The 21,208-nt window shown below is 40.1% G+C and overlaps 1 protein-coding gene across 1 annotated transcript in view; it reads right to left on the reverse strand.

The window, feature by feature from the left end:
- Positions 1 to 1,565: 1,565 nt before the first annotated feature.
- The window catches only part of Ccdc172 (coiled-coil domain containing 172), a 90,042-nt gene continuing 70,399 nt past the window's right edge, over positions 1,566 to 21,208 (reverse strand). Inside the window, exon 8 of the mRNA XM_059255982.1 lies at positions 1,566 to 2,920. Coding sequence (XP_059111965.1) covers positions 2,861 to 2,920 — 60 coding nt within the window. The 3' untranslated portion in view covers positions 1,566 to 2,860. The remainder of the gene's footprint in view (positions 2,921 to 21,208) is intronic.

Below are 21,208 nucleotides of genomic sequence, written 5' to 3' on the forward strand. Positions count from 1 at the left end.
CACACACACACACGCACGCACACGCATACACACACAAACACATGCATGCACGTGCACACACACACAAACACGTGCACACACACACAAACGTGCGCACACACGCACACAAACACACACGCACGCACACGCATACACACACAAACACATGCATGCACGTGCACACACAAACGCGTGCGCACATATACATGCACACGCACTCACACACAAACACACGCACGCGCACACACACAATCGCGTGCGCACACACGCGCGCGCGCACACACATACACACACACACGCACGTGCACACACACACAAACGCGTGCGCACACACATACACACACACACACACACACACACATGCACGCACACACACACCCTTGACTTGAAACACCTGCTATTAGACTATCTGTGACTTCCTAGAAAATTTACCCTAGTAAATCCAGAAACAGCAAGTGCTCCTTCTGGATGCCCCTCCTATCCCAAAGCAGCCCCCACTTTATGTGATCCCACTCCTGATATCTATAGTCAATGTAGGTTCAATGTAAACAACATGTTTCCTGCTGCAAACCTGTACTCTGAAAGTGGCCTTGGCTCTAGGTCCCTCGGACATATTCCCATTGGTGTCAAGCTGGTAGCTGTAAAACTTCCCACTTTGTCCTTTTCTCCTTCGCATCTGTAATAACTCAACAACACTTTTATTTCAGAGAGCACTTGCTTTCAGAAGATTTCATGTAACAATTCTAAGCCCCAAGAGGAAAAGCAGGGTCTTGTTTGCGGTGCCAAGGGACAGTTTGTCACCTGCAGCAACTTGTCACTAACTGCAGGATCAGTTACTGAATGGACAACAAGGAACTCAAGGAACACCAAGACTATGGAAAAATACAAGTTCCGCAAAAAAGACCATCATCAGCGATCACTGTCAAGTCTGGTGGAGTCCGAGACCTGTGTCCAGCTCTTGGTGTCTTTGTTGTCCCCAGAACTGTCCCGGGAGTTCCTGCCAGCCTGTGTTCCTCTTCTCTCTGTGACTTCTGTCCTCAATTTCATTCGCAGAAACCTGGAGAACAGAGGCTGCACTCCCCAGGGCAGGCCAGCAGCTTCCCAGCCTGCCACTCACCTTCTCCCCTGCCGCCCACTTAACTGCTTGTTTTTGCTTTATCCACACATAACATGGAGAAGCAACATCACATTAAAAAAGTATCCCATGAAACTGTGGCAGACAGAGAACACAACTCTTAAAATTGTATTTGAAATTGAACGTTATGAATGAAGACTTCCTTTGTTAAAATAATCAGGATGTAAGACAAATGTGACCCAGTCTGTTTTACAAAATAGACCACACTTGTTTTAAGTGCAGTCAATATAATGGAATTTTTCATTTTAAAATAAAAATTAATCAGCTCAAAAGATTCTAGAATAATTTCCATATTGTTTTTTTCATAAGTGATAATTTCATATTGAACTAATAAACAAAAACAATACATCATTTTAATTGTGTAAAACAAAAGAATTCAGCCAATTTAAACTGAGAAATGTGAACACTTTCAGGATATTTTACTTTAGAGAAACACAGATTTTTTTTAACATCTTTTAAAGTTATATTTTATTCAAACAGAATCCTTTTATCTTTCACAAACCTAGAGGATAAACAGGGGCCTCTAGTTAAAGCCAGAATGAAAAGAATAAAACAGCACGTTTTATCAAGACCTAACACAGCAATCTGAAGAACAGAACTCCATAGAAAGTCTCTCATCCAACAATGAACGTGTCTCTTGCCACAAAATCAATATGCTTGCTAATGTGTTGCCTAGCAACTGTTGCTAAGCTATTTTACATTTTATTTTTCTTGAAAAAGAATATCATGTCATATAATCTGTGGGCTCACCTTTTCTTACTTTAACTTCTATATATAAAACTAAAAATCTACAAGACATGGCTTTGTTTTAAATTATTATGCATAGAATTGGTTTGAGTTTAAATTGTTTTAAATGCTTACATTATGCTTCAAACTGTAAAGTCTCTCAGTGTGAAGTTTGGGCTTTCTGGCAGTCAGCCAGCTACTCTATCCATTTTCATATGAATGTCTATATATGAACTATTTCTGTAAAAAATGGATTGTGAAATGATAAGCAAAGGTGACTATCCCTTAGAAAACAGGAGGAAAATATTCCATTGTTTAAGAAATATGAAGAGCTGATCATTCCCAATTATCTCTTGCTGGTTATATAAAACCAAGGATGGTCCTAAAATTAAATGTTCTTTCCTATTCTTGTTGGGGCTTGGAGAACAATAGCCAGAAGTGTGGTGCTTCAATAGTGAGAACTGGGATGCCTGTCTGCCCTCTGTCCCCTTGATTCATTTCCCCCTCCTCCATCTCTCTCCTCCTTTCTCTCCCTCTCTCCCTCCTTCCTTCTCTCCTCTTCCCTCTCTGTCTGTCTCTCTCCTCCTGAAGAACAGAGTCTCTGGAGGAGACTCTTCTCTCTCAGGATTCGTTCCTAGGGCTCCAAGTATGAAATCTCATGGAGATGGAGGGATTAATGACTAGTAAATAGTCTAACAGTCAGATACCCTGTGCCATGCCTAGAGTCAGACAGCCCACTCTTAAAGAGCCATCGCTGCCCGAAGAAGTACTCACACTCCTAATTCTTCCTCACAAAGAGGGTATTTAGCCTCAGCCACCGGTCCATCTTGGCTTTACTGTTTTATATATAGCTGCTGTGTACGCAGACATGCTGGCAAACTGGTACACTTCACCTGCTGTGTATCTGCCCATTCCTAGTCTCCACCAGCCATAGAGGGATGGAGGAGAGTCTCCATGGCCTCTACACTCTAGAACTCAGTGTTTTCCATGTTGATTTCATGAATCCACAGGGTGTCTTTGTCACCTCTCAGTTCCTCCAGACCAGAAACAACATCTCATTAGCCAGATGGGAGGGTAACCCTGAAGGAAAAGATAAGAGGAGGAATGACCACTTTAACTATGGAAAATTAATGAAGCCGCCCTCCAGCTGTTACCATCTACCAACACCTGAAATACTGGATTATGTGTATGAAGGACCACAAATAGGATCAAAGAAATATGAGATTAGAAACCAATAAAAATGCTTTCATGTCAAGGACTATTTTGATCAAGTGTGTGTGTAGCAGAACACAACTACTCCATGGCTAAGAAGAGAGACCAAGACGGAAGCAGGTCCCACAGTTCCCCAGTGACCCAGACTTCCCACTGGGCTTCACTTCCCAATGGCCCCATCTCCTTTCAATAATGCCTCCCTGATGATCAAACTTTCCCCACGAAGACCTCTGGGACCACTTAAAAGCCAAGATGCAGCACCAATAAAACTTTCCAGCTTGAATTCAGCCAACATAACATCAACAGTCAGTGGAATCACAACCATGCCTCATAGTCATGAAACATATATGTGTATGTATACATATGCTATCATCATTCAATGTTATAGTAGCAGAAAGCTGTTGCCCACCATTAGCAGAACACAGGAAATGCATGTATCGCAAACAGGGAAAGCAAACCTGGCTCCAGGTGTTGTCATGTGAAGCTTTATCTACAATTCAAGGACAGTGTCTACATTGTCTTGGGAAGTGCTACTTTGAGAGGTACCTGTCTTTAGGATGAAGATTTAGTGAGACTTTAACATCTGTGGCTGGATGTGAATATCCATTTGGTCTTGGCTATAAAAGTGTCTTACTTATACATGGGCCTCAGGGCAGAGAGACATGGTGGTAGCTCTCCATGACCAAGCAGTAGCTGTGCTAGTCCATGGGCATTAGTCAACATTAGATTCTCTTTTTCATGGTCTCCGCACTGACCAGTGTCAGACCCAAGATGGCTAGGGATGGTCCAGAGAAGTACAGCAGCAAACCGGCACAAGCAGGAGGCAGCTTAGGAAGTTATCCTATTAAATAGATCATTTTCATCATTAATAATCCAGGTTTGCAGCTAGAGAGATGCTCAGTGGTTAAAAGCATTATTGCTCTTGCAGAGGACCCACATTTGGTTCCTAGCATCCATATCAGACAGCTCACAACCATCAATAACTCTAGCTTCAGGGGGTCAGGAAAATTCAGTGCCTTCTTCTGGCCTCCACAAACACCTGAACTCACACATAAGTACACACACATACATATAAATAATAAGTTCATAAAAAAGAATCCAACTTAAATGAACTGATAATATGGGCTTAGAAAGTTGTTAACAATTTCATAAAATGTAATATGAGAAACTCATTAGCATATATTAAAGGGTAGTACATAGAAAACATTCTAATTCTACCTGGATTTTTTTTTCAAAGTAAAAGTGTGTCTCTTGTTATAAAGTGGAAAAGCTGACAATTAATGAACAAAGAAGGCCCCTAGTGTGATGACTCCAATGGGCTGTGCTTCTGAAAGGTCCTGCTTTGTGAATTCAACAATGGCCCATGAATGAGAACATGAGCACACATATTTAGTGCTCATAAGCTGCTTGGGTTCAAAATATTATTTCCAATAAATGTGGACTACTGCTGAATTATTTCATGGTCCACTAGAACAATGTTGCTCCACGATACTAAATTCACCAGCACATGGGGGTTCTTGAAATTTCAAGCAGACACTGAATTCTGAATCTGAGGCAGAACATTACGAACATGCATTCTCTTGCTTCACAGTCAGCTATCAGCTGGTGCAGAGAGAGTAAACAAACGCCATTCCTAAAGGACAGTGTTTGTCCACAGAACAGATTCAGGGTTAAACAGCTCTAGAATTTGCTCTATATTACGTCTACAATGCATGTGCATTTTAAGATGCTTTCTGGCCAACTGGGAGGTTATGTACTTTTTTGCCTTGTGCACAGAGAGACGTAGTGAGCTTTAGTGAGAACAACTGAGCTTGATGGGCAACAGGACTGTGGTTGGATAAACAGGACTAGTCAAAAAGAACTCAGTCTTATTCACATGGAGTCAGATGTCAGGGTCTTAGAAAGCAAGGTTACAGAGGATGATGATCAGCTGAGGACAATGTTCAGTGCTTCCCCCACCCCCAATAGAAAAGGGACAAGGAAGAGAACCATGCAATTAAGAACTACAAAAAAAATAAAACAAAAAGATAAGCTGACAGATATCCTCCAGTGTCATGCACACCTTCCTGATTTCCACAATGGCTCATGAGAATGCAGTCCAAAGATGTGGAAAATAAAACAATTATCTCTGGCCCTGAGCCACCAAGATACACTTTTATGGGACAATCATGCTTGTAGTTACTTGCAGCTGGCAGATTGCTGGATAAAATAGCTTCTGAGCTGAGCCCAAAAGAACAATTAGCTTGTTTTGGTTGATACTGGGCAGTCTGTGAAGTCAGAGATTATTTGAGCTATCCACTCAACTGTCTCCAGCATATGCTCAGCCAAGGTCATCACACTGAAGGTCACTATCAGTGTCCTCAGCATTTCATAGGCTTGCCTGCCATGTCCCATCTTAAGAGTCCTGTAAAGACAAGTGGCTGTGCTCTGGACTGATCAACTGAAAGTGTTTGCCCCAGCAAACTCAGTGATACCAAAGCCACTAAGAGCTTAACTGAATATTAGAATTACTGGGGAGTGTGATGGCTTTGGAACAGGTTTTTCTTTTGTTCTGTTTCTGGATTATAGTGTGGGTTTGTTGTGTTAAAAACTAACATGAGAGTCTGGTGTACTATACTCATTCTACCCTGAATATCCCTGGATCTTAGAAGGTAAGCAAGGTAGTTCCTGGTTTCTATTTGGGGGAACCTAGCATCTTGCTGGCCACCTTATAGATGTTTGATCTCATATTCACTCATTATATATTTGTATTGTACACAGTGTACAAGAAGAAAAAAGGACATCTAAATTGAAAAAAAATATTTATAGATGCTAGTATGTGAAAAATCCTATAGACTAAATTTAGTAGAACTAAGATGTAAACTCAGCAAGATACACAAACAATATTACAAATTAATTACATTTATACTATAAATAAATAATTACAGAATTAAGTTTAAAGGGATACCAAGTTAAAAGACATAAAATATTTTAAAAATATCTTACATGTATCTTACAAAAATATACAAAAAAGTCTGAATAGAAAAGCCTGAATGCTACTCAGTTCTAAAGGACATAAGTAAACAGAAAGCCACTGTATTCATTGGTCAAATTGACACCACTGTTTAGGGATCAGTGGTCTCCAGCTTAGTAATGGACTCAGTGAAATCCCTATTAATATGCTACCAGGTTTTGTAAACAAATGCATGAGTGATTTTAAATTTTAAATGGAACTGCAAAGATCCAGAAAAGCTAAGACAATCCTGATAAATAGGTGGAATTGATAGAATTCCACTGCCTAATTTCAAGACTTACTACCTAAGTTTTCCATAGTCAGGATAGTGTGATGGGGACTGGAGATATGGCACAGCAGTTAAGAGCATGAACTGCTCTCACAGAGGATCTGAGTTCAATTCCCAGCACCCACATTGGGCTATTACAACTACCTAGACCTCCAGCTCCAAGGGGATAATGATGTCCCCAGCCTCCATGGACACCTGCACTCATGTGCACGCACACACACACACATAATTAAAAATAAATCATAAAAGAATAAAGACTTTGTGACCTGACACAAAGATGATATAGAACCAAACAGCAGTTGAGAAAGAGACCTAAGCCTTGGTGCTGGAGGATCAGAAACTGCCTGGCAGGGCAGAAGGGGGAATGTGGGCACCAGGAAACTTTCCTATGGTGAAGGCTGTTTAAGCACATTGTGGTCAAATGTTTATATTTGTCAAAACCTACTGAGCACCATTAGGATGGCTGTTTACAGAAACAGAAGATAGCAAGTGTTGGCGAAAATCTAAAACTCTGGTAAGAATGTAAAATGGTGCTATTGCTATGGAAATCAGCACAATCTTCATAAAAAAACTAAACACAGAATTATCATCTAATTTGGTATTCACTTACCAAATTACTATTTACCAAATTTCAGCCGCATGACAATGTAAATATACTGTACTTAAAAATGGTTAAAAGGTTCAATTTAAAATCATTTAATTGTGCTATTTGCTTTATATTTGTTAGAATGACCTGTCAATCAGCGGGAGTGGGATATTGCAGTCACCCATGAGTTTATCTTTAGGAGTACTTTTCAATGAAATTGGATGCACCTGTGTTGGGGGCATATATTTGGAGCATTAATGTCACTTGATGATTGTTCCCTGAATCAGTCTGAAGTAACATCTTTATCTTTTCTCCCTAGTCCCTCTGTGAAGCCTATTTTGTCTGATACTAGAATTTGTGTGCTCCTACATCCATTAGCTTAGAATACCTTTTTCCATCCTTTCACCATAAGGTAGCATCTGTGTTTTATGGTGGGGTTCATGTCTTAAGAGGCCACAAGCAGATGGCTCCTATCTTAGGATCCAATCTATTAGTCTGTGTATTTTGATTGGAAAATTGGTACCATTAATATTCAGGATTTATTATAAAGTTGTGAAATAATTCCTGCCATGTTTTTGAATTTCTAGTGCTGGGTTGGTTTTCTCCTTCCCCGTTTGCTTAGTATTCTTCTGTCATGGTTTATTTTTTCATGTGACCTGCCTCATGGATGGATCTTTCTCTCCAGTCCGTAAGGAATCCTTCAAGTACCTTCCATAGAACTGGTTTAGTTGTTATAAATTCCCTTAGCCTAATAATTTAATTTAATGAAAGCAAAACTACATTATTCCCAACTCCTTCTCCTTCTTCTAATCCCTCCTATGCCCCACTGCCCACAACTCCTCAGATCCATGGCCTTCTTTTCCTTTATTATTATGTCTATATGTGAATGAGTATATAATTACAACCTGCTAAGTCTGTTTAGTGTTGCTTGCATGTACATGATTTCAGGAATGACCATTTGCTATTGCATAACCATTTAGCGGCTCATCCCTAGAGAAGACAGTTCTCTTTCTATCAATATTGTTAATTTCCTGTAGTTCTTCATCTAGGGGTGAGGCCCCCTGAGATTTCCCCTGTCCAAGCATGTCAAAAGGTATTGTCATCGTCCAGGTCTTATTTAGGGAGCCATATTGCTGAGATTTTTATGGTTGCTGCTTCCTTGTCATAGTTGCTAAGACCCAAACTCCAGTCCTCTGGAAGAACACAAGCATGTCAAGGTCTAGACCCATCTCTCTGGCTGCTGTGCTTCCGAACTTCTAATGAGCAGTTATACTCCTCTTTGAAATCAACTTTTCTAGTTTCTAGATACAAGCAAGAACATGTAGGATTTATACTTCTGAGTGTGGCTGATTTCACTTGACTTATTAGCCTCCATTTCCATCCATACTGCCATTGCAAAGAGTGTTTCAGTAAACCAAGGAGTACAGGCGTCTTGTTGCACTTACTTCATTTCCTGTGGATATCTACCTATTTGGTAGAACTGCTGACTCTTGTGGCAATTCCAATCTTAGCATTTGGAGGAACCTCTGCATTGTGCTATGAAGAGGTACATGAATTTGTTCCTGGGTTTAAGAGTTTCCCTTTCCCTGCACATTCACCCCCACTCCAGAGACCTGAAGGTTTCTGCTTTTTTTTTCTGTATTACTCTGACTGGAGGAGGTGGTTCTTTCATTCCTTAGGTTACTACTCTTGCTGATCATTTTTTTCATAGACTTGTTGGTCATTTGTGCATCTTCTTTTGACAAATGTCTATGTAGATCATTAGCCTGGCTTCAGATGGATTACTATTATTATTCTGCTGCTGAGTATTGACAGATGCTTATATATTCTGGATATGAACGCCTTGTTGAATGAATAGTTCACGAATGTTTTCTCCCATTATTCTGGTTGTTCACTCTTTATTGTAATAATCCTATTGTCTGCTTTTGTTGTCTGTGATTTGGGGGAATTAAAAGAAACAGCTGTCTACAATGATTTATTTTTTCTAGTAGTTTAATGGTTTCATGTCTCACAGCTAGGTTTTTTTTTTTTAATCCATTTTGAGCCTATTTTTGTATATGATGAGAGCTAGGGATCTCTCTCCTCCTGCTATGGATATCCAGTCTTGCTGAGGCATTTCCCTATTGATTCTGATTATTATTTGTTTCTCAGGAAAAGGATGTCTCAGTTGACCAGTCTGGAGCTGCTATCTTACATCCACATTGTACTGTGCATTTAAGAGTTATACTCTGTGTCTGTTTCAGCAAACAACTTGTAAAAATATTATTTTCTTCAAAGACCAACTTGTTAAACTGAGTGAAATGCAGGCAGTTTCTGCCTGATACTGCTGGCTCTGAGAATGTGAAACAGGGTCACAGGTTAAGAAATGGAAAGAGCATCTGGAGGCTGCAAAGGAAAGGAGGAAATGGACTCTCATCCAGAAGGACACATGTGGCAGGGTCCTCTGCTGTTGTTCCCTTTTGGGGAGGGAGTGAGTAGGCGCAGAGTCAATGAGACAGATTCTGGGAGGATGTTGAAACAACAAGCTCAGTTTATTCAGGAAGAGGCAAGCCATAAGACCCTCCACCCCACCCTGGGGGAAGGTCTGATGAACATGCATCTGCTGGTGTGACATGGCTGCCTCTCATTGGTACAGGCCATCTCCAGATCATGTCTCAGCTGCTGTTGCTAAGGCCCTTAGACAGACCCAGGTTGGCTCTCAGGGAGTATCTTATTACTGGTTTGGGCCGGCTGGTCCTTAAGCCTATTAGGGATGAGTCATCCCACAGACACAGACTTGTCACACTCAATATGAACTATGCAAGATCCATTTCTTTCTTTCTTTTCTTTTTTGAAAGAGTGTATCTCACTACATTGCTCTGGCTGGCCTTGAACTCACTGAGATCCACTTGCCTCCCAAGTGCTGGAATTTAAGATGTGTGTCACCATGTCCAGCTTGAGATCCATTTCTTCCCCTTTTAAAGAAGGAGTCTTTCTTATATAGCCCAGGTCTACATACATGCCTCGTGAATGCTCAAATTATAGGCTTCGTTTCTTCTGACTTCTAGAATTGTAATATGTCCATCTGTCCTCCTTCAAGTCATTAAATCTGTGACAATATGTCACAACAGTAACAGCAAACTAGCAAAATATATTACCTATGCATGTACATAACACACATACACACATGCAAGCTACACACCCCAGGCTTGAAGATGCCACTGTTATCTACAATGTCAATAGAGTTCCTAAGTTGTTTTCTCAGAATATATCATGGACAGCTCATAAAACGGATAACAGTTATTCCTCAATTGTTAATGGTTACAGAAGGTGCTACTGGTTCTACAATGTGGCCATTTCAGAGTTATTTAAAGCTACAAATGCTATTACATTCTTGTGCAACATTCAAACACCATGATGGTGCCTAGCAGTACCTGCTAGGGTACAGATTCTAAATATTAAATGTTGGTAGATAGGGCATGTACTTTTCTGGCACAATGTTTTTACTTAAATTTTTGCCAATTTTTTGGAAAAATTAATAGTTGATTTTACTTGCATTTTAAATTATAAATGAGTTTGAGCATTCTTTTATATGAATATTTGCTCCTATGTCTTTTCTCTTAATTATTAATATCCCTGGACCACTTTGTATTATCTTTTTTATTAATATTTTACATTCTCTATATTAATGTACTTCACTTATCACTTATTGCAAATATATTTTCTTAACTTTGTGTGTACCTGTTGGATTTCTTTTTTGTATTAGAATCAGATGACTGTTACAGTGTCAGACAGTTTACAGCCCATAATAGAATTCAGTACATGGATCTGCTGCTATTCATCCTGTCCTCAGATGATTACATGGTTGACGCTATGAGCACTCATCTGTCTATACAACTGCAGTCCTTTAGTAAAGAAAGTGTTTCCCTTTCCATGTGCCTGTGGCTTATAAGAACCAACTTCCACCTATTCCCCTACCCTGGAAAACCACTTCTTACTTTTGTGTGCTGTTAACAAAACACTTAGATCTAACCTTTCTAATAAAGCTGACTTTTAATAAATCTAAAGTAATTCATAGTCAAACATGATGCTAGTTTCCATGAAGAGCAGAAAAGTCTTCAACAGCTCTTCCTTGGGAGCAATACACCCTTCATGGAACAAAGGTGTAGCAGATGCCGGTCAGCCTTGTACTCCCATGTTCTACTCCCTTGATGAGAAATAATGTGTACTGGACAAGAGGTGACGGCATCTGCATTGTTAACTTTTGCCACAATGAAAAGCGTTATGTGGACTGTCATGCTGGCTTGATCCAACAGACTTCATTCAATTATATGTATGTATTTCCATGCCCACTAACGTGCTGGTAAGTGTGTTGGACACATTTTCCAAAGTTTCACATGCTCCACATGGACCTGGTTGAAAGGTGACAGAGTCTCCATGAGTAATCAAGAGCTGAAGGCCAGCTAGACTTGGAAATGGAGCCTTTCAAGGGAAAGACCCCAAGTTTTCCTAAATGTCTCCAAATGAATTCTTAGCTATCAATTCTTCCTTTTCCTTGAAGGTCAGTTCCTACTTTTTACTCTACCTCAAGCACTGTCACCTAAAGTTTTAACAAAAGCAGTTTACTCAATTGTTCAGCAACTACTAGCACTTACTACTAAGTTATTTTTTCCCTCAGAGACACTTGTTCACCTAACACCCTGTTCACAATAATGAAGACAGGGAGAGAATGCCTATCACCAGAGGAATGGATAGGGATATGCAGTATAAACACACCATGGAGTTGTATTCAGTCTTAATGAGGTGTAGGTTGAAGAGTTAGAAGTCACCTTCAGCTACATATAGCTTTGGGGCCAGCCTGGGTTACCTCTCCCTCCCCCCCCTCCATTTAACTAATTATTCTTTATCAATAAAAATAGGAGTCAGATATTGGGGTAAGAACCTGAATGATCCAAGAAGCTGCAGAGAAGCCACCAATGACCTCCTTTCACTTCCGTTCCTTCCTCCAAAAAGAGCTGAGACCCTCTCTAAGCCCTGCCACTACTTCCTCAGTCCTCCAAAACCTCTATGGTTAATTTTGGTCAACTACTGGCTAGCTCTACCCTCTGATTCAAAACAAACTTTATTGTCAGAATGCAATCAAAATATCACAACATTTCCCCATTTTTGTCTAGATAAAAAGGGAAGATCTTAATGCTAACATAGTAAAACTACATACAATAAGCACAATTACTATATACAAATATGTATAGGTAAGAATTAAATTAACAATGTGCAGCCCATTTGCATTAGGCAAATTCAGAGAAAATACTCCATTATCTATCCGATTTTGGTAAGTCCAAAGTGTTGTACCTAATTCACTTTCTATTCTAACTTGTATCACCAACCGAAAACTATCTTTTTATGTCTCTCAATGTTATACATTTTACACCTCTTTTGTGAGCTTTTTTTTCTAAATTTGGTAACAAGGAAAATTATAAGTATCTAGTCTTCAACTCTATCAGAGACCCAAGAAGGAAATAATATTAACTGAGTAAACAGGAAGTGAAGAGCAAACAACTTCCAAAACAGAAATGACAGAAACAGATGGCTGCCTGGACAATCACCCAAGGTTCCTCTGTAATGCTGGGCATCCATCTTCTGTCTACAGGCCTAGAATAGTTGACAGACTTATCTGAGAAGCAGAAATTTTGAAGGACTGTCCTGCTTTGTCTTGGCAAAGTTCAGTAGTCACTTTCTTTTGTATCCTGCTTGTCCAATCTGGACAGCATACCCTGCTGTGGGATGGTCTGTATGTCAAATGTGTTGTTGATTGGTCAATAAATAAATCACTGATTGGTCAGTGGCCAGGCAGGAAGTATAGGCGGGACTAACAGAGAGGAGAATTGAGAGAACAGGAAGCTGGGTGGAGGAGACACTGCCAGCCGCCATCAGGACAAGGAAGATGTAAAGTACTGGTAAGCCACAAGCCACGTGGCAAGGTATAGATGAATAGAAATGGATTAATTTAAGCTGTAAGAACAGTTAGCAAGAAGCCTGCCACGGCCATACAGTTTGAAAGCAATATAAGTCTCTGTGTTTACTTGGTTGGGTCTGAGTGGCTGTGGGACTGGCGGGTGAGAGAGATTTGCCCTGACTGTGGGCCAGGCAGGAAAACTCTAGCTACAAATGGCACCCAACGTGTTGGCAAGAGTTTCCACCTAAAACCTGAGTAAAAAGATTCTAAAACGGAGCTGAAAACAGTTCCTAGTTGTCTCTTTCAAGTTAGCGGCAGCCTGCGTGTTTGAGCTACTGCTGGCGGGTTCCTAGCGTGCGTGCTTGACCTGCCGCCGAATGGCAGGAATGAGGCCTCTGCAAGTGGCACATTAAGCTGTGTGGTGGATTTAGCCTTTGGTAGTACAAAACAAAAAAAGAGAGAGAGAGAGAGATTTCTGGGCTACACGCTGCTTTGATAGAAGCATAGACCCACTATTTCTGAGAGTTGATGGCTCCCAGAGCTGGCAGAAAACGTACCACCGCCATGTTGGGAAGCTGAAGTGGGCGGAGCCAGCAGCCACAGTGCCAGCGCCGTTTCAGGCTTAGAAGGCTGCAGTTTAAAGCAATAGGCTCAAGCTAATATAAAAAAATAAGCCACGTAAAGATGGCTACCACACAGAGAATTTGGATTATGTTCTCTTTGATATTCGTAACTGAAGAAAAACATTTGATTACAAAAGCTGTTGAGTTATGCCAAAATGTATATTTTAAAGGTACCTTGACTTCAAAGTTTGGATGTAAGGATATGTTGCTTTGGAAAAGAGTCTCTTTTGTTTCCACAGAAAGCCAGAGGCTATGGATTTGTTCCAGATTAAGATACATCCAGTTTGACCAGCCAAGACCCCCTGAAAGGTCTCCGATGACCCCATGGCTGAGATGATCCAACATCCAGAATGGTTTGAAGGCAACTGGCTCAGACGATACACTCTCATGGACTATTCCATAATCCTAAAAATTTTCTTTGTATCCCCATAAGATACAGCACCCCCCTCCAGCAGGAAGTAGTAAGAGAAGCTACGCCCAAATTCCCAAATATACCAAGCTGACTTTGGAGATGTGTAAAGGTTAAAACCTTCCTTTTTAAGAAAAGAAAAGGGGAAGTGCTGTGGGATGGTCTGTATGTCAAATGTGTTGTTGATTGGTCAATAAATAAATCACTGATTGGTCAGTGGCCAGGCAGGTAGTATAGGCGGGACTAACAGAGAGGAGAATTGAGAGAACAGGAAGCTGGGTGGAGGAGACACTGCCAGCCGCCATCAGGACAAGGAAGATGTAAAGTACCGGTAAGCCACAAGCCACGTGGCAAGGTATAGATGAATAGAAATGGATTAATTTAAGCTGTAAGAACAGTTAGCAAGAAGCCTGCCACGGCCATACAGTTTGTAAGCAATATAAGTCTCTGTGTTTACTTGGTTGGGTCTGAGTGGCTGTGGGACTGGCGGGTGAGAGAGATTTGCCCTGACTGTGGGCCAGGCAGGAAAACTCTAGCTACAATACCCTGCCTTTTCTGATTTGTTTGTATCAGGATAGAATGTAGGGGCTCCAGAAATTGGTGTTCGCTGTACAATGTGAAGAAGGATCCAATCCATTTTCTTTATAAATTGATGTCTTATAAATTGCTTTGGGAATATTTGTTGCTAATCTCTTCCAAAAAATTACTGTAAGCTCTTTGTGTCAAAGTTTATTTTTTGTCCATAATGGAGAAATTTCACCACTAGTAAAAGGTATCATAATTTCCATTGGGTCTATTCCTATTAATTTACAAAGTCTTAATTTTCCTTTTAGAATCAATTTAGAAACCTATTTTATATAGGTCTTTAATTTTTACTGTTTATGTGGTAAAAATATCCATTCTAAGAAATTATCCTTTCTCAGCCAGGTGGTGGTGGTGCATGCCTTTAATCCCAGCACTCAGGAGGCAGAGGCAGGTGGATCACTGTGAGTTCGAGGCTAGCCTGGGCTACAGAATGAGTTCCAGGAAAGGCACAACATTACACAGAGAAACCCTGTCTTGAAAAACAAAAACAAAAACAAAAAAACAAAAAAAAGAAATTATCTTTTCTCTGTATTATAATTTCAGTAGGAGAATGTATAGAAGGTAAAATAACCAGAATACAATCAAACTGTGGATCCACATGATCCACATTTGCATGCTGTAATTTCTTTTCTACCAAAGCCAATTCTCTCTTAGCCACAGTTGATAATTTTTTGGACTATTTGAGTCCTCATCACCTTGTAAGGTTTGAAATAAATTATTCAGTTCTTGAGCTGTCAATTCAATTGTGGGCCACAGGAAGCTAATATTTCTCAGCAATTTTTGAAAATCATTGATTCATAATTGATATTTTCTGATTTGTACTTTATGTGGTTGAAATTTTTGTAAACCTATATCCCAGGCAATTTATAGAATCTCCTCTTTGTATTTTTTCAGGAGCAATTTATAAGCCCCAACAATGAATTTTATTTTTTTACTTCTTTAAACATTTTCTCTAAGGTATCTGCATCTGAATCAGTTATCTATATAAGATATCTATATAATGGTTAAGTTATAGACTGAGGAAACTTATTATGAATTATTTCAATGGCTGTTGTATAAAATATTGATACAGGGTAGAGTTGTTTAACATCTCTGTGGAAGAACTTTAAACTGATATCTTTTAACTGGGTGGGAACTATCGTAAGTAGGTATTGTAAAGGCAATTTTTTTCTATCCTGTTCTTGCAAAGGTATTGTAAAAAAGTAGTCTTTTAAATCAATCATTATAATAGACCATTGTTTACATAATAGAGAAGGCAGGGGAAGTCCAGGCTGTAAAGAGTCCACTGGATGCATCACCTTATTAATAGCTTTTAGATTTGCTACCATTCTCTATTTTCCAGATTCCTTTTTAATAACAAATACAGGAGAATTCCAAGGACTGGTTGATTCCTCAATATGTTGAGCATTTAGCTGCTCCTGGACCAGCTGTTCTAGGACCTCTAATTTTTCTGATGTCAAAGGCCACTGTTCTGCCCAGACAGGTTTGTCAGTCAGCCATTTTAAAGGTAGAGCTGTTGGTACCTTTGAAAGATCAGCAGTTGTTGTGCCTGTTTATGCACAACCTGAATGCTTGGTGACTGTTCTTTATAACACCTTTTAATATTTTTCCAGAAACATATGTTATTTATGGTTTGTTTCTGAGATTGAAAGAATGTTAATCTGGGTATTCTACTGCTGTAACAAATCACGTCCCCATAAATTCATTGCTGTTAGCCACATACAGCTTTAATTTTCCTCTCTGTCCTTCTGGCCCTATACATTCAACCCATCTTGTGCTTTGTTTTATTTGAGATAAAGTTCCAGTCCCTAAAAGCTGAACATTTACCTCTTGAAGAGGCCAATTTGGATGCCAAGATTTTGGTGCAATTATTGTTATATTTGCCCCTATATCTACCAAACCCTCAATTATAATGCCATTTATTCATATTTTTAACTTTGGTCTTTGATCATTTATAGAAGTTTGTCAAAATATTTGTTTCATGGTTTCTTCTGAAAATTTTATTTTATCTTTTAAAGCTGTTCTGCCATCTAGAGCATTATGGTTTTCCATAACAGGTATTAGGTCTTTCAATTCCTCTGTGGAGTTTCCCCAATGTTGATAGGAAATGACTGAACCAAATTTGATATGGGGGCCTGGGAGAGGTCCCTTATGGCGTTTCCTGATGGCAAAGGATAACCTTGCCTGTCCCATGTTGATTTGCATTCATAGGTACAATATCAGCCTTTTCCACACCTTTTGTATATTCCAGAAGGGAGGGTCCTTCTGTTTGGATTCTCTCTAAAAAAGAAAAAAACAAACAAAAAACAAAAAACACCTCTGTTCCTAGGAATGCCTTGCCTACAATCCCTTTTCAGATGACCTGGTTTGCCACAATTAAAACATCTAACCTTTTGATTTTTCTTAAAATTTTTAGAAGTCACTTCTATCCAAGTATCATCATAAGCCACACACCTAGTGACTCAAAGCAAGAGTCAGCAATCAATGAGCTTGTTTCATTTGTAAAGAATGTCATTACCAGGCACATCTTTGATCCCAGCACTCAGGATGCAGAGGCAGGCAGATCTTTGTGAGTTTGAGCCACCCAGGGCTACATGAGACTCATCTTGAAAAAGAAAAAAAAAATTCCAAAAGCTTGTTATCATAACCACAGTATTTTTTGACAAACAACCAAAATAACTAAGCATATACTATCAGGATTATGTGTCAGCTATTATGTATACTGTCCCTAGAATCTATAAAACCCAACAAAATGGATATTGTGTTATTCTTTTGTTACCATTAGAAAATGAACTCACAGGAGTTATAGACCAAGGCCAGCAGGAAAGGCAGAGGCAGAACAGGACTCAAGGTTGCCTCATTGGACTGCTACAAGATCAATTTGAATTAGATAAAGTGAATGCCAACGAATATATTGACTATGAACTCAAAGCCCAAGCTGATTTTGTAATGTAATATATCTTATTTGATTTTTTTTATGGATTGTACCACTTAGTAGCTCATACAGCATCTATCAGAAAATCTTCAACAAATACTTATTAATTACTATGAGAATACATTTAAAGGTCCATGAATCTGTGTAAGAAAAAGTTTATTGAAGACTATTATAGATACAAGTAGTGAGTCATCAGATGGATTTCTGGTTAAGGGGATTTACATGACAGAAAATCTTTTGCAGGCACAGAGACCTCGCATAACCTTGCCTACGTCTTCTAAAATAGAAGCAGTCAACAGGTTGGTTTCCCAAAGATCTGGGTCCTTGTCTTATGTTCGTGACTTGGCGTCCCTCTCTGGTGAAATGTTGGCTCTTTAAGTCACACTTTTCTTCCCCCAGCTGGCCTTGGCCAGTGTTTTATCACAGCAGCAGAAAACAAATGAAGCTAGCAGGTGTCCTCTCATGATCGACAACTGCCATCTTGGTCCCACCTCCTGAAGGTTTTCCACGACCTCCAAAGTATCACCACTCACTGGGGAGCACAGACAAGAGTGCTGCATGAATCCTAACCGGTTTTAATAAAACCAGGAGTGCCAGATATTGGTGAAATTATTAAGGCCACTCCACATAGTTAAAAGGGAGGTTTATTTAGTGGTGTAACTTACAAATGAAGGGATAGGTAGGTTGCAGGGTCTGGGAAAGATGCAGCACAGAACAGAGGCAGTGTTCTCTGGAGAACTCTGTTCGGTCTACCTCCAGCGTCCAGGGTCCAGGAATCAAGAGAGATGGTGCATCTGGATCTCAGGTCTTCAAGGTCCTCTCTTGGCCCTGCCTTGTAGGCGTGACTGTTACAAAGCCTCAGTGGGGCTTGGAACTTGCAGATCAAGGTTGGAATGGCTACCCACTACATCCTGTCTCAACTTTCCTAGTGCTGGGATTAAAGGTGTGTGATCCCAAGTACTGGAGTTAAAGATGTGTGCCACCACTGCCTGGCTGTTTCTTTTATAGACTGGATTAATCTCCTGTAGCCCAGCATGGCCTTGAACTCACAGAGTTCCAGACAGATTTCTGCCTCTGCCTCTGGACTGCTAGGATTAAAGGTGTGTACCACCACTGCCTGACCTCTATGGCTAAATCTGGGCTAGCTCTGTCCTCTGATCTTCAAGCAAGCTTTTATTTCTTAGATTACAAGCAATATATCACCACACAGGAGCATGTGAGAGACACTTCCACCTTAACCTAATTGACAAGGTCGGCACTGTCAAGATCCAGTCACCTCAACAAGGACATTCCAGAGCCATGAGAGACCCTAAGTAGAGTGACATTATTTGATAAATCAAAAATTTATGAATAAATCTTTGAGAACTAATAAGAAACACTGAATAAAAGGATACTGTTGGCTCAAAGTGTGAGAAAGTTATTAATTAGGCTATTTTCAAGTTAGCAAAAGTGGATATAGTATATAGTAATAAATAAAAAAATTAGTATCAGACATTAAAAACTATGTAATTTGAGAAATTATAAATTACATAGAGATACAAAATTTATATTGGGAAAATGGTAGAGAGAAGGAAAGAAGGAAGAAAAGAAGGGTTTTTGTTTCTTTGCTTGCGTTTTTTTTTTACTATGAAGCCCTGGCTGACCTTGACCTCCTGCTCTTCCAGCCACCACCCCCAGAAAGCCAGGATTACAAGCACAAGTCATTATGCCCTCCTGGACCACTCTTTTACAAGGGTTCATCTTGCCCAAACTTGAACACCAAAACCAATTCTATAGATTTTGTTGAATCATCTTGCTTAATGTGGTACTAGAGAAATCCAGCAGATGGCACTCATATATTTTTCTAAATATGGTGCTAACTTAGAATTGCTTAAACTGTATTTCAGATCAGATACACTGAACCAACCCACAGAAGCAAACACATTTTGAAATTTCCTATTATCACAGAGAAACAATGCTTTTAAGGGACTCAAGTGCACATTCATAGCTTGCAAGCAGCTTACAATGTTCACTTTCTATTCAAACAGCTGGTGGGAAGCAGGCATTCATAACCATTATCTGTCAATCAACAGCTTGATAATGGAAAGCTGTAAGTGACCATTGAGAGGCTTACAAACTTTTTCTATGATGGGATGTGGGATCATTAATTTCTTCTAGTTTATTTTATAGACTGTTCTACACAGATAGGTTCCAGAATTAGCAAGGATTATCACTACCTCTTTTTTTAAATGAAGTAAACAGTCCATAAATAGTAAGAAATAAGAAGATAGGATAATTTGACCAAGAAAACCAGCAATGAATGAATTCAGCGTAACTAGAGAATCTATTTATATTTAACTCATTAATATATATGGATGGAATAAAAAAAACTAATTAAAATCACATTTCAACACACATTTAATTGAATACTCCCTATATGCCAGACACTGCTCTGTGTCTTGAGAAAAAAAGTGGTGTGCAAGACAATGGCCCTCATAAAACTCAAGGTTTAGTGATAATTACAGAAAAGAAAAATGAGAAAGACGTTAAGATTGGACACAAGGTATGAAAGTTAAATGAAGGTGTTAACACTTCTGAGAAACTACTAAAGGGGACCTTTATTCTAGCACATGGTTTCTGGGGTTCATGACTGGCTCCCCATTACTTTGGTCAAGTCTGAGATAAAGCTGAATATCAAGGCAGAAGCAGTGAGACAAGAGACAGCAACAAAATTTGAACTTCAAAATTTGAACCAGGGTTCCCCAGCAAGACCTCATGACCTACAGTCCACCATCTTCCAAGCACTAGGCACAAGAGCCTATGGGGGCATTTCATGACCAACCATAGCAAACATACAACAATCTAAGACTGTCTACAGGAAGGCGTCTATAACACAAATTACTAAACGGTCTTAGGAATAAAAAACCTGGAGCCAGATATTGGGGTGAAAGCTGAAAGATCAGAGAAACAGAACAAGCCAGCCATATTCTTACCTCTACGAAATCCTCAGCCTCAAGAGAGTGAGTTCCTGTTTACTCACACTTTATATGCCTTTCTCTGCCCAGACATCACTTCCTGGGATTAAAGTGTTTCCCAATAATGGGGTTAAAGGTGTGTGCTACCACTGCCTGGCTCTTTTTCCAGTGTGGCCTTGAACTCACAGAATCCAGATGGATCTCTGCCTCCTGAGTGATAGGATTAACAGTATGTGTATCACTGTCTGGCCTCTATGTCTAATCTAGTGGCTGGCTCTGTTCTCTGATCCCCAGGCAAGTTTATTAGGGTACACAATATCTCACCACAGGCATCTCTGAGGAGTGATAGTTCATCTGACATTGACTGACAGAAGCAGGCGCCAAACAGGGATCAGAGTGGGAGAAGCACTCCATACACAAAACAGCCTATGAGATGCTTCTAAGGCAGAACAGGCTGGCCCAGTTTGGAGAATACAGAGCAAGCCCATGTAGCTGAAGAGGAGTATGCAAGGAGGGGAGGGGTGTGGGAGCTCACAAAGGTCTTCTAGTTAGATCTGAGTTTGCTTTACACAGTAGGGCTGCATTAGGGGGATGGCTGGACCACGTGGAAGGTCACCAGGTGCTTGGGATGGTCTGCACTTGCTGTGCTGGGGGAGGTCTTTTGCCTCACCTCTTGGCATTCCTTTAAATAGCCCTTTAGTAGCCGGGCGGTGGTGGCGCACGCCTTTAGTCCCAGCACTTGGGAGGCAGAGGCAGGAGGATCTCAGTGAGTTCGAGGCCAGCCTGGTCTCCAAAGCGAGTTCCAGGAAAGGCGCAAAGCTACACAGAGAAACCCTGTCTCGAAAAAC

Source organism: Peromyscus eremicus, chromosome 1 (assembly GCF_949786415.1).
Source record: "Peromyscus eremicus chromosome 1, PerEre_H2_v1, whole genome shotgun sequence".
NCBI classification, from domain to species: Eukaryota; Metazoa; Chordata; class Mammalia; order Rodentia; family Cricetidae; genus Peromyscus; species Peromyscus eremicus.